Source organism: Doryrhamphus excisus, linkage group LG8 (genome assembly GCF_037039965.1).
Source record: "Doryrhamphus excisus strain RoL-2023G ecotype Guam linkage group LG8, RoL_Dexc_Guam_v1.1, whole genome shotgun sequence".
Taxonomy (NCBI): Eukaryota; Metazoa; Chordata; class Actinopteri; order Syngnathiformes; family Syngnathidae; genus Doryrhamphus; species Doryrhamphus excisus.
Window position 1 is genome coordinate 7,688,428 of NC_136364.1, and position 13,618 is coordinate 7,702,045.

Sequence of the window (13,618 nt, forward strand, 5' to 3'; positions counted from 1 at the left end):
AATAATTCATTTCATGCTCTGCTGAATGCAAAATGACACTTTCTGTCTCGGCTTCAGCACTCCATCAGGTTGCCATCAAAGTGTTTCTCGCATCAACCCGCCGACAACTAAAGTCGATGTGCAGGAAGAGTTTTGGCCTCTTCTTTATTGAAATTGCTGAGAAGGATGTTAGTGAAATACTAAACTGGAGGTGTCCAAAGTGCGGCCTTGGGGGGACATTTGTAGCCCACAGCCTTTTTTATTGGCCCTCTGCACATATTACAAATTTAGAAGAAAACTTCTAAGCAGTAGATAAGCGGATAAGCGGTAGAAAATGAATGAATGTTTGCATGCTAATGCCTAGCATGATAGAGCTGCTTAAGTTTGTTTTTCATTCATTTTCTATACCGCTTATCCTCACAAGGGTCGCGAGAATGCGGGATCCTATCCCAGCTGTCTTCGGGCGAGAGGCGGGGTACACCCCGGACTGGTGGCCAGCCAATCACAGGGCACATATAGACAAACAACCATTCACACTCACATTCATACCTATGGACAATTTGGAGCCACCAATTAACCTAGCATGTGGGAGGAAACCGGAGTACCCAGAGAAAGCTCCACACAGAGATGCCTGAGCGGAGAATCGAACCCAGCTCTCCTATGTAGCTGTGTGGCCTGCTTAAGTTCATATTCATGAAAATCATAGTGTTCTTATAAATGTCTCCTCTTAAATGGCTAAAAATGCTATTATGCCAATATAAGCATGCTAACACCTAGCATGATAGTGGTAAGTGTTGATGTGTTCACCCATGAAAATAGCAAAAATGCTTGTAGGTTAACATTAGCATGCTAAGAACGTTTACATGTTAACACTTCCATAGTAATGACATTTGTCTCTACCCATGAAAATTAGCATGCTAGCAATGCAACCATGCTAACATTGGCATGCTAACACTTACCATGATATTGCTGTTTATGTATGTGTCTACCCATGGAAATAGAAAAACATGCTAGTATGTTAGCATTAGCATGTTAAAACTTACCATGATATTGCTGTTTATGTATGTGTCTACCCATGAAAATAGAAAAACATGCTAGTATGTTAACATTAGCATGTTAAAACTTACCATGATACTGCTGTTTATGTATGTGTCTACCCATGGAAATAGAAAAACATGCTAGTATGTTAACATTAGCATGCTAACACTTACCATGATATTGCTGTTTATGTATGTGTCTACCCATGAAAATAGAAAAAAACATGCTGGTATGTTAATATTAGCATGCTAAGACTTACCATGCTACTGTTGTTTATATACGTATGTGTCTACCCATGGAAATAGAAAAACATGCTAGTTTGTTAACATTAGCATGCTAAGACGTACCAGGGTATTGTTGTTTATGTATGTGTCTACCTAAAAAAATCCTCCACAGCAGTAAAAAGACATAGAAAATAAATACAAAAATTGTACAATCCCAATCCCAAAAATATCACAAAAAAATTACAAAGTCACAAAAAGGAAAATGCAAACTGCTGCCGAGAAAAGTAACAGCAGGAAAAAAATGTACAAACTCCAGGCGAGGAGCAAGGAGGACGTCCCACGGCCGTTCTTAAGAAGGCAGGTGAGTAACATGTGGGCTGCAAAAGATGGCAGCACAGCAACACAGTACATGACAATGACAACATTTATGAAAATAATTCAGAAAGATAGTTGAACTATTTGGAAAATAAGAGAAATAATATTTTTCACCTCTATGGCGAAACTGTGATGAAATGTAAAAATGACTTAGCATATCCACGTGATTCTTTACAAAGCATCAAAGTTGCATCCTTTCTTTTTTGTGTGAACCCCCCTGAAGTAAAGATGACTTTTGAAGTGTATTTCTCTATGATGAAATATGTGTGTGTAAAAGCAGGAAAAGACCAGCAAATCATCTGGATTCTTTACTGGCGTAGCATGACTTATTTATGACTTTATTTTATTGGTATCACTTTATGTTACTTTGACGCTGGCGAGGCCTGTAATTGCGCCTACCTCAGTCATCATGTTTCCTTGATCAAATTTTAATCTGTGCATGAATTATGCAGCGTGTCTGCATAATGAACCGCTGCAATTCCGGCTTTCTTCAAAAACAAAACTTGGGGAAAAACACAAGTTTCCAACGTGGCATCCAGTTGCTCTTCTCGGGCAAACTTTGTTGTTGGGCATCAGAAGACACAAACTCTCCGCTAATGGACATGCTGCAAAAAGTTGAGTCCGCCTTGGCGTTGACCGCGGCGGACTGCCGCACGGATTTACTTTTTCTTTTTTCTTTGAGTGGTTTCCAAAGAGCGCATGAGTCATTCATTTTAAAAGCCCCGAGGCTTGTGGAGGTCTTAATACGCTCGGTAAGTGGAGGCAAGCTATCAGACTCGGGAGATGGCGAAGGAAGAAACAACACAACACACCGAACCTACTTTGCGACAAAAATGCCATCAAAGTTCAGTACCAGTAGCAAATGTGTCCACCAGCCTTCCGTTTCCCCAGGAAACATCCGTCTTTTGCCCTTCTTTCCTGTTCTCCAGGTGAGGGCTAACCCTTTTCTTTCAGATGACTGTCACGCCCTGCGTGAAGTCCTGCGTGACAGTTGGTTTATGTTCTCGGTTTAGGTTTTGGTTTCCGTTGTGAACTCTTATTTTGTAGTTTACTTCCTGTTTTGTCCGGTCGTCCTTGGTGGCCGTAATCATTCACACCTGTCACTAATTTGTGTTGGTATTTAGTTCAGGTGTGTGCATCTCCCCTTGGTGGGATTATTATCGTTTGTCCGCCAGCAAGTCAAGTTGCCTTTTCTGCCGCTGCTATTACAGCAAAAATAAATATTATTTACCTGCTATTTGGTCCTGCTCTCTGCATCCTGGGGTCGCACCGCAACATAGACATGCACAGCCGTGACAGAATAATCCCACCATTTGACGACGACCCCGCGGAGAGCGATTACTGGACCTGGCAGCTCCTCAAGGCCATGGAGGACGAGGAGATGGCGTTACCGCCATGGGAGATGGAGGACTTGGTGTGCGGTCCGGACGACACGTATGTCTCAACGGCGTGGCTGTATCCCGGACCCGCCGAGGACACTCCACACCCTCCGCGACGCCGACGCAAGCCGCGGCGCCAAAGAGCGACGCCACGCTCGTTCTCCGCTCCGCGCCGAGCTAAGGTGGACCAGCCCTCACGCCCGGCCGGCCTCGACAAACCCGATGACGATCTCGCGGAGCTCGACGAGTGGACCCGGCAGTTCTTCGAGGCGATGGAGCAGGAATGTGCCAGGTACACTCCGGAGGAACTGGAAACCATGGTGTGGGGGCCGGACGGCACCCTAGTGCCCATGGCGTCGGTGTTCCCGGTAACCGCTGCACACCCTCCGACGCGGCGGCGTCGCCGGCGCACGGCACGTCGCCAAGAGGTGTGGCCGCCCTCTTCCGCCTCGCCATGTCACGCCACGGCACAGCTCAACTCTCTCGCTGCTGCCGAGTTTCAGCCCGTCGGGCGTTCCCTGACGGCTCCCGTGGCAAGTGGCGAGGCTCCCCGGATTCCTCCAGTTCCCAAGCCACGCAGCCCCAGGTGTCCCCAAGACCCGGCTCCCGTGCCAAGCTGCGTGGCCTCTCGGATTCCTCCAGTTCCCAAGCCACGCAGCCCCTGGGGTTTCCAAGACCCGGCTCCCGTGCCAAGCTGCGTGGCATCTCAGATTCCTCCAGTTCCCAAGCCACGCAGCCCCTGGGGTTTCCAAGACCCGGCTCCCGTGCCAAGCTGCGTGGCCTCACAGATTCTGCCAGTTCCCAAGCCACGCAGCCCCAGGGGTTTCCAAGACCCGGCTCCCGTGCCAAGCTGCGTGGCCTCGTGGATTCCTCCAGTTCCTAAGCCACGCAGTCCCAGGTGTCCCCAAGACCTGGCGCCCGTGCCCAAGCCGTGCAGCCCGAGGGGTTCTCAAGACCCGGCTCCCATGCCAAGCTGCGCGGCGTCCCTGATCCCGCCCGTGCCCAAGCCGCGCAGCTTCAGGCCCGAACAAGTGGCTGTGGCCGGGACTGCTGACCTGGAGGAGCCAGTGACCCTCCTCCAAGCCTCCCTCCTCCCTGCCCTGGTTTCGGCTCCCTCGGATTACGGCGTCTGGGATCCGCCTTCGAGAGGGGGGGCTAGTACCACCTGCTGGGCTACGGTGGAAGCACAGCCCAGCCCGCCGATGGAAGGGGAGGATGGCGCCACCTGCTGGGGGAGTGAGGAGGCACAGCCCACTCCACCTGCAGGACGAGCAGCAGGGCTTGCTGGAGCAGATGGACAGGCTCTGGCAGGGACCATGCCTGCTGCTTCGCCGTCGCCGCGTCGGGATCGGACGCCTGCTTCTTCGCGTCGGGATCGGACGCCTGCTTCTTCGCGTCGGGATCGGACGCCTGCTTCTTCGCGTCGGGATCGGACGCCTGCTTCTTCGCGTCGGGATCGGACGCCTGCTTCTTCGCGTCGGGATCGGACGCCTGCTTCTTCGCGTCGGGATCGGACGCCTGCTTCTTCGCGTCGGGATCGGACGCCTGCTTCTTCGCGTCGGGATCGGACGCCTGCTTCTTCGCGTCGGGATCGGACGCCTGCTTCTTCGCGTCGGGATCGGACGCCTGCTTCTTCGCGTCGGGATCGGACGCCTGCTTCTTCGCGTCGGGATCGGACGCCTGCTTCTTCGCGTCGGGATCGGACGCCTGCTTCTTCGCGTCGGGATCGGACGCCTGCTTCTTCGCGTCGGGATCGGACGCCTGCTTCTTCGCGTCGGGATCGGACGCCTGCTTCTTCGCGTCGGGATCGGACGCCTGCTTCATCGCGTCGGGACCGGACGCCTGCTTCATCGCCGTCTTCGCGTCGGGATTGGACGCCTGCTTCATCGCCTGCTTCTTCGCGTCGGGATCGGACGCCTGCTTCTTCGCGTCGGGATCGGACGCCTGCTTCTTCGCGTCGGGATCGGACGCCTGCTTCTTCGCGTCGGGATCGGACGCCTGCTTCTTTGCCGTCTCCGCGTCGGGGCTGGACGGCCTCTAGACTTTCGGCCGGAGCCCTGGTTTTGCACCCAGGGCGCCCCCCTGAGGACACCTACCTTGCGTTTGGTCGAGGGCGCCCCCCGGAGGGTGTTTACCGACCCAACCATTCCCTCCATCACTTGGAGGGGTCTTGCTGGCTCCGACGGGCCTGCCGCCCCGGCCGGCCCCCTGAAGGGTCCCGTCGGCGACCCACCTCCGGTTCCCCCACCACCCATCCCTCTTTGACTACTATTTGTTTTGGACGTCTGGGATCCGTCCTTGAGGGGGGTGTACTGTCACGCCCTGCGTGAAGTCCTGCGTGACAGTTGGTTTATGTTCTCGGTTTAGGTTTTGGTTTCCGTTGTGAACTCTTATTTTGTAGTTTACTTCCTGTTTTGTCCGGTCGTCCTTGGTGGCCGTAATCATTCACACCTGTCACTAATTTGTGTTGGTATTTAGTTCAGGTGTGTGCATCTCCCCTTGGTGGGATTATTATCGTTTGTCCGCCAGCAAGTCAAGTTGCCTTTTCTGCCGCTGCTATTACAGCAAAAATAAATATTATTTACCTGCTATTTGGTCCTGCTCTCTGCATCCTGGGGTCGCACCGCAACATAGACATGCACAGCCGTGACAATGACCCTTGTTTTCTAATGCAAATCTTATGAGAAATCATCCAAAATCTAAACAAAATTCAGTGACACAAATTGAGCTTAGTTGTGTACTCCTATAGAGCAGCTACACACAATAACCAGCACAGAAAGCTTTCTAGATCTTCCAGAATCTGCACTTGTTCAGCTACATTTCCTTGGATTTTGTGCTCCCTGAGAAAATTGTCTTTTTTAATGTATTCCACCCATGGCCCGCCTCCAGGCATGCCCACTCCACTGGGGTTGGTCACACTCTTAAGTGCTTTGGTGTTGTGCCGGTAGGCGTCAAACCCAACTTTCTATGAGATCTTTTTTTAAATATGTGTGTTTAACATACAGGGGCAGCACGGTGGTCTAGTGGTTAGCGCGCAGACCTCACTGCTAGGAGACCAGGGTTCAATTCCACCCTCGGCCATCCCTGTGTGGAGTTTGCATGTTCTCCCCGTGCATGCGTGGATTTTCTCCGGGTACTCCGGTTTCCTCCCACATTCCAAAAACATGCTAGGTTAATTGGCCACTCCAAATTGTCCATAGGTATGAATGTGAGTGTGAATGGTTGTTTGTCTATATGTGCCCTGTGATTGGCTGGCCACCAGTCCAGGCTACAGCACCCCCCGCGACCCTCGTGAGGAAAAGCGGTAGAAAATGAATGAATGTTTAACATACAACCATATGTGTTGGATCCTGAAACCCAATCCGGAAGTGGAGACTGGACAGTCCGAAGTTTCTCAAGAAAAGAGGTTACTTCAAGATGTCTTTCAATGGTAAGTAGCTTTAGCATTTTAGCGTTTTCTACAGCATGTGTAACGTCTAATGTGTTTTGTGGGAATACCAGTGTGTAAAAAAACTCGGGTAGAGCCACTAAATGTGGTAGGAAAGGGCTATTAGCAACCCTGCTCCTTGTATGCACACTCTATAATGCTACACAGACAAGCGCTTTTCCTCCATGACTTACACAAAATGAACACAGTTTGGACACTGATAAACTGTTACTTAGTGCTAGCTCTTCTGACTCTTCCAAGTAACGTTGGTTTCAGCAAGTTTGTGGGCTAGTCCAGCTGCATACTGGCCCATGTTCACAAAATAGTCCAGCGTGAAATGCCGTTGACAGATTAAAATACATTTCTTTTGCTGGTAGTGAATCAGGAACTCAAACCACTTGTGCCTAATGGTGGTGCCTTCAGGAATTGTCAACAAATGTGGCTTTCCCTTGCTAATAACGTAAACACTGAAGCAGAGCTTGGGGAAGGCAGAGAGCCTATCCTGCCTAAAGCACACGCCCATATAAGGAAGCCCAGCCTGCTGTGACATCACAAACTTACAGTTTTACCACACCCTCTGAAAGCGAGCGTTGAGAGCCATCCCAAACTTCTTTCAGGGCTCACTTCCAAATGGGCAAACCTCATTATCATTAACATTGTAACTACATTTATAGGTCAGAAAAGTGCTAAAAGCATAATAGGTCCCCTTGAATATTCCGTCTTTCTTCTTGTTAAATTCTCAAATAAAACCATTCAGAAATATCAAATTAAACCAACCAACAATGTGAGAAAAAATGCCATCAAAGTTTTGCCTCCCAGTTCTCCTCTCGTTGACGTTAATTTCCTGTAAAATGACAAAAGTGTCGGATAGCCAGGCTTGAGCCACAGCAATCTGCAACCCCCAACCCAGCCTGTGGGGCATTTTTCACTTCAGATTTCCCGTATTTTCACATGCAAAACTCCACATAAACACTCCCTGATGTCATGTCTAATTAAATGATTATTGATAAACATGTGGTGAGGCCATTCTCCAGCAGAGGTTATTCCCCTTTTTCAGGCGATTGGACATATTTGACCTGAAAAGTACAGGATTTGATGGGCTAATGACACCTCTGTCAGTTACAATGATTGACAGTGATTAAGCGACAATGTTTTTTCCTCTGTCATTAGACTTCTCATTAGATTACAACTTTTGCCTCTTCTTATTTTTACTTTATTCTTGTAAAGTGACTGTGGTTTTTATTAAATTTTCCAACTCTTTGAAATTTTTTTTCTTGTAAAGTTTACTTTCATAATTTTTTTCATATTAAAATTTTTATGCTATTAAAACTACATAATTTTCCTTGTGATATTATGACATTATTTTTATTACTCTTATTGCCAATTTTCTTTTTAATTCCAACTTTTTTCTTAGTATTTTAACTTTATTTTACTTTTATTTATTTTCTCCTTTCTTCTTGTTTCTTCTCATAATTAGGACTTTATTCCGATAATATTTTGACTCTATTCTCATAACATAACTTTTTCTGCAACCTTGTTTTCACAAATGTACAAATTATTTGTTTTTTTTTTTGTTTGTCATCATATTATGACTTTATAAAAAAACAAACATATTTCTTTAGTAGCGCTTTAACAATGCTGCTATTTTTTCTCTTAATATTAGAAAATGATAACTTTTTCTTTGTTAAATTGTAACTTTCTTCTTAATATTGTAACGATAAGAACGTTATTCTTGTAAAACTGTGTGGGCCATGGGTCAATAAAAGAAAAGACAGCCATGGGCTGGAAATGGCTCATGGGCCACAGTTTGGACCCACCTGGTATTGCAGCTACAATAACGGACTGTACCATTAGGATGTGTTCATGAGCAATGGAGAACAGGTGGCACGGGCCCCACGCTGTTTCCAATAGGTTGCTTAAAGCAACTTTCATGTACACAAAGTATGCAAGTCGCCCCGCATCCTTTCATTTTCATTCGGCCACCTCTGGATGAATTCCAGTAGTTAATGCAGTAAAACGTCAAATGAATGGATTTTCACAATAATCACAAATCTTCCAGCAAATGGAGTGAATGATAATTGTCATTTCTTCCTCCTGCAGCTTTCGGCATTTTTCAGCCTTTGACCTCACCCCATCCCGCTGGAAGCCGTAACGCGTTCAGCACAGTTAACCCATTTGAACCCGCGCGTGCGTCGCAGCCAGACACGGCCGGGCCGCCGTAGAAACTTGCTTATGATTCACGGCGGAGCGCACTGCTGGTAGCAATTCAATCCCGGCAGGCCTGAAGGTCACTCCCTCATCACTTCATTAGATCCGTGAGAGCAGATAACTCCCATGTGGCCTCCAAACAACTGGGAAAGAAAAGAAGAATGTGCAGGGGCCGACTGGGATGAGAATGTTTGCCGCTGTGCTCTTTGATACGCAAAAGTCATCCATTTGCACAGGAAAGATGGATTTCCTCAAGATTGTGATGATTGGTGCACGTGTCCAACGTAACAGATGCCATATATTGCATCCTAAGTACTCGTATTACAGAGCGGGGCACAAGGACACATTAGCAACACTAGCATAGCTATGTCATGCTAAAGTGCTAACATTGCTCTATTCATATAGTCGTGAAAAAGCCCACATTTAAGGGTCTCTCTGCTCAATTGTGGGCCCAAATTGATCGATTTTAGCACGTTTGGTGTTCATAACGTGTATGAACACCAAACTGTTATGTCAAAAGGAGCCTTTTGCGTCATCTGGGACCTTTGAGACGTATAAAATACTTTTCTTGAGGCCCTCATAACGGCCACTAGTAGTGGGCGGTACTACCCATTATGAAAAAGCCGAAAGAGAAAGAAGAAGACGTAGAAAACCTACAGTATTTATGACCTTCTAAATATGTTTTTAACATTATTAGACCCCTCTAGACATGAAATAGCACCCCTACAGTCACATTTATACTGTTATTACTCACATGGCAGACATAAGAGAAAATAAGATATATTAGACGTAGAAAACCTGCAGTATTTATAACCTTCTAAATATGTTTTTAACATCATTAGACGCCTCTAGACATGAAATAGCACCCCTATAGTCACCTTTATACTGTTATTACTCACATGGCAGACATATGAGAAAATAAGATATATTAGATAGAAAACCGACAGTATTTATGACCTTCTAAATATGTTTTTAACATTATTAGACCCCTCTAGACATGAAATAGCACCCCTACAGTCACCTTTATACTGTTATTACTCACATGGCAGACATATGAGAAAATAAGATATATTAAACATAGAAAACCGACAGTATTTATGACCTTCTAAATATGTTTTTAACATTATTAGACCCCTCTAGACATGAAATAGCACCCCTATAGTCACCTTTATACTGTTATTACTCACATGGCAGACATATGAGAAAATAAGATATATTAGACATAGAAAACCTACAGTATTTATGACCTTCTAAATATGTTTTTAACATTATTAGACCCCTCTAGACATGAAATACCACCCCTATAGTCACCTTTATACTGTTATTACTCAGATGGCAGACATATGAGAAAATAAGATATATTAGACATAGAAAACCGACAGTATTTATGACCTTCTAAATATGTTTTTAACATTATTAGACCCCTCTAGACATGAAATAGCACCCCTACAGTCACCTTTATACTGTTATTACTCACATGGCAGACATATGAGAAAATAAGATATATTAGACATAGAAAACCTACAGTATTTATTACCTTCTAAATATGTTTTTAACATTATTAGACCCCTCTAGACATGAAATAGCACCCCTACAGTCACCTTTATACTGTTATTACTCACATGGCAGACATATGAGAAAATAAGATATATTAGACATAGAAAACTTATAGTATTTATGACCTTCTAAATATGTTTTTAACATTATTAGACCCCTCTAGACATGAAATAGCACCCCTACAGTCACCTTTATACTGTTATTACTCACATGGCAGACATCTGAGAAAATAAGATATATTAGATGTAGAAAACCTATAGTATTTATGACCTTCTAAATATGTTTTTAACATTATTAGACCCCTCTAGACATGAAATAGCACCCCTACAGTCACCTTTATACTGTTATTACTCACATGGCAGGCATATGAGAAAATAAGATATATTAGACATAGAAAACCTACAGTATTTATGACCTTTTAAATATGATTTTCACCATTACTAGAGCCCTTTAGACACGAAATAGCACCCCTACAGTCACCTTTACACTCCTATTACCCATATGGCGTACATAAGACAAAATAAGACACATCTAAATATGATTTTTAACCTAACTGTAGTCCTCTAAACATGAAATTGCACCCCATAGTAATCATTACACTCCTATTACCCAATATAGTAGCTGTAATAAGAGAAAATATGACTTATTAGACATAGAAAACCTGTTTAGGATATAGAAAATCTGTTTTGAACCTTCTATGTTTTTTTTTTTACATTAGAGCTTTCTAAATATGAAATAACACCCCTATAGTCATCTTTACACTCCTATTACCCAATATGGTAGACATAATAAGAGAAAATAAGATATACGAGACAACAAAACATGTTTAGGACCTTCTAAATATGTTTTGTTAACATTAGAGCCTTCTAGACTCTAAAATTATTATTTTAATTATTATTATTTTTTTTCTTGTCAGGTATCTTCTCACAATTATGACTTGATTCCCATATCATAACTTTAAAAAAAGTTTATGCTAAAATTCCTTATTATCTTATGACATCGTTATCATAAAATTACATCTTTTTTATTACTATTTTGACTTTATAACCGTAAAATTACCGTTACTTTTTTCCGCGTTTGCTCTACCGATTTCCCCATCCCAGCGCCATCTACTGGATGTGGTGATGAAGTGCAGCACCTGTGCACCTCTGCACGTGGGGAATCGAACCTGTGGCTTTAGAGTTGCATGCCACCCAGCCTTCCCGAGCATCACCATCACTATTGTGATGTTATGGCATCAAAAAGAGTGGAATTGTTTGGACTTGCAGGTGTTCTCCATTGGCTGACATCCTCCTCGGTTGCCCGAAGTGGGCGGGGCCTCGGCTCTCCTCAGCCAATTAGAGAGCAGCAGCGGAGCAAAGGGGCTGCACATGCACGCTGCCGAGCCAGCAATCCGCGCCGTCCTGCTCCAGAACGGTACCATCTGCACCCCTCCCACCCCCACCTCCTCTCAGGACCCAGCATCATCATCATCATCATCATCACTGCCACCACCACGCAGAGTTCATCCATGTAAAGTCCGGCTCAGTCTCAAACACGAGCGCCCACCTGGATACGCGAGGGAGCGTCCGGTCCACTGAAGGAAGGCAAGGCGAGACGAGTCGAGTGTCGATTTGACAAGTGAAAGATGATGATGATGGTCCAGCAGCACCCGCTCTTCATCCTCTCCAGCCTGTGCGCGTGCATCTTTGGAGGTGAGCGCGGGATGCTGCAGACGGGCGTGGTGTGCGTGTGCGTGTGCCAAACAAATTCTTAACGTGCTTGTGCGTGTGCGCGTGTGTTAGAGTCCGCTGTGCAGGAATGCGCGCAAGTTGAATTGTGTGTTTGTGTGTGCGTACGAGCGAGTGCGCGCGTGGTGACACAAGTTTGTCGTGTGTGTTTGCATGTGTGGGATGGATGTGGGGGGGGGGGGGGGGGGGGGGGGGCAAGTTGTGTCCAAGCGTGTGTCACACAGCTGCAGTCACCTCCACTTTGTCTCCTCATGCGGTAGAGCGGGGCACTCAAGGTGCTGTGTGTGTGTTTGTGTGTGTAAAGGTTTTGCAGCCTCGTGCAATTTGTGTATTGATGACCGATTTGCCGGAAGTGAAGTTCGTTGCAATGTGTCGGTTGTGAGTCAAAGTTAAGATGCTGTCATCAGAGCCAGGTGCGCGTGACGCCCCGCTCCCTAAACACCCCCCACCACCCAAACACTCCTTCACCCCCCCATTAGTCCCACCCTTGTACGTGCACGGAGCCACCACCCCCCTCTACAAGCGTGCATAAAAACCTAATAATAGAACAAATAAATGTCATTTACCAACAGTATTTTTATGAGATGTCAAAGATTTTAGAAATTATTTTATATTACATGTTTATAGCTGATACATTCTTCTTGTATATAGAGAATATACATATATGTTATAGTTTAATTCTCAGTTTGGTCCCCCAATAATGTACTCAGTAACATATTTGTTGTATTTCCACGTTTTTCTCTCAGCTTTGTTCATTTTGGACACGTGACACAAACAGCCAGGAATCATCCTAGTAACGGGAACATCATGTCCAATTAGTCGCTGGGTTGCGCTTTTGCCAGAAGGTCTCTCACAACAAAAAAATATAAAAATGTTATGTCACGTTTTAATGAAACTGGAAAAAAACATAGAACATCAGGTTCTAAAGTTACTTACAGTCAATAGGACCAAAATGGTCACCTCCTTTACTGTGACACTGCCTGTCTGTTTTATGATCACATTGATGTGCTTTGACTTTATACCCTTGGATTTAGTCTGTTTTACAGCTTCTCATACACACACACTCACATAGCACAATCAGAGTTGAGCAACACTTACATATGACTGATGGAAAGACACCGGGATAAGAGGCAAAAGATACGTTATGTTTAAGCCCGAGTTACCCCTGGGGTGCAAGACCACACCTCCCCCTGGCTACTCCGTTTAAAGGGACAGTTTAAAGTAGAGACTTCTAAGTCAGGGCTTATTACCAACCTGATGTGCAGGCAGACCCACTTCATGCAGACTAGACTAACCACAGCACTGGACCCTACACTTTACAGCTGCTTCGCCTCATGTCCGTTTCAGGAAGTGGCATGATTAATAATGTGTACTCTTTTGTATTGATGCTTGCTATAGTTTTTGAAAACAAAGGTTTTCTCTCACACAAGCTTAACTCCGTGCAGCCATCATTCTGGGCTCTTTGTCGATATTCCATGACGATCCAACATTGTCACTACATATTCATTCATTCATTTTCTACCTCACGAGGGTCGCGGGGGTGCTGGAGCCTATCCCAGCTGTCTTTGGGCGGGAGGCGGGGTACACCCTGGACTGGTGGCCAGCCAATCACAGGGCACATATAGACAAACAACCATTCACACTCACATTCATACCTATGGACAATTTCAAAGTCGCCAATTAACCTAGCATGTTTTTGAA

At 45.5% G+C, this 13,618-nt stretch overlaps 1 protein-coding gene across 2 annotated transcripts in view; it reads left to right on the forward strand.

Annotated features, from left to right (window-relative positions):
• The first annotated feature begins 11,633 nt into the window (after window positions 1-11,633).
• LOC131134296 (cell adhesion molecule 2) overlaps window positions 11,634-13,618 on the forward strand; it is a 114,133-nt gene continuing 112,148 nt past the window's right edge. For both annotated transcript variants that reach the window (XM_058079412.2, XM_058079413.2), the window contains exon 1: window positions 11,634-11,881. In XM_058079412.2, coding sequence (XP_057935395.2) covers window positions 11,815-11,881 — 67 coding nt within the window. In that variant the 5' untranslated portion in view covers window positions 11,634-11,814. The remainder of the gene's footprint in view (window positions 11,882-13,618) is intronic.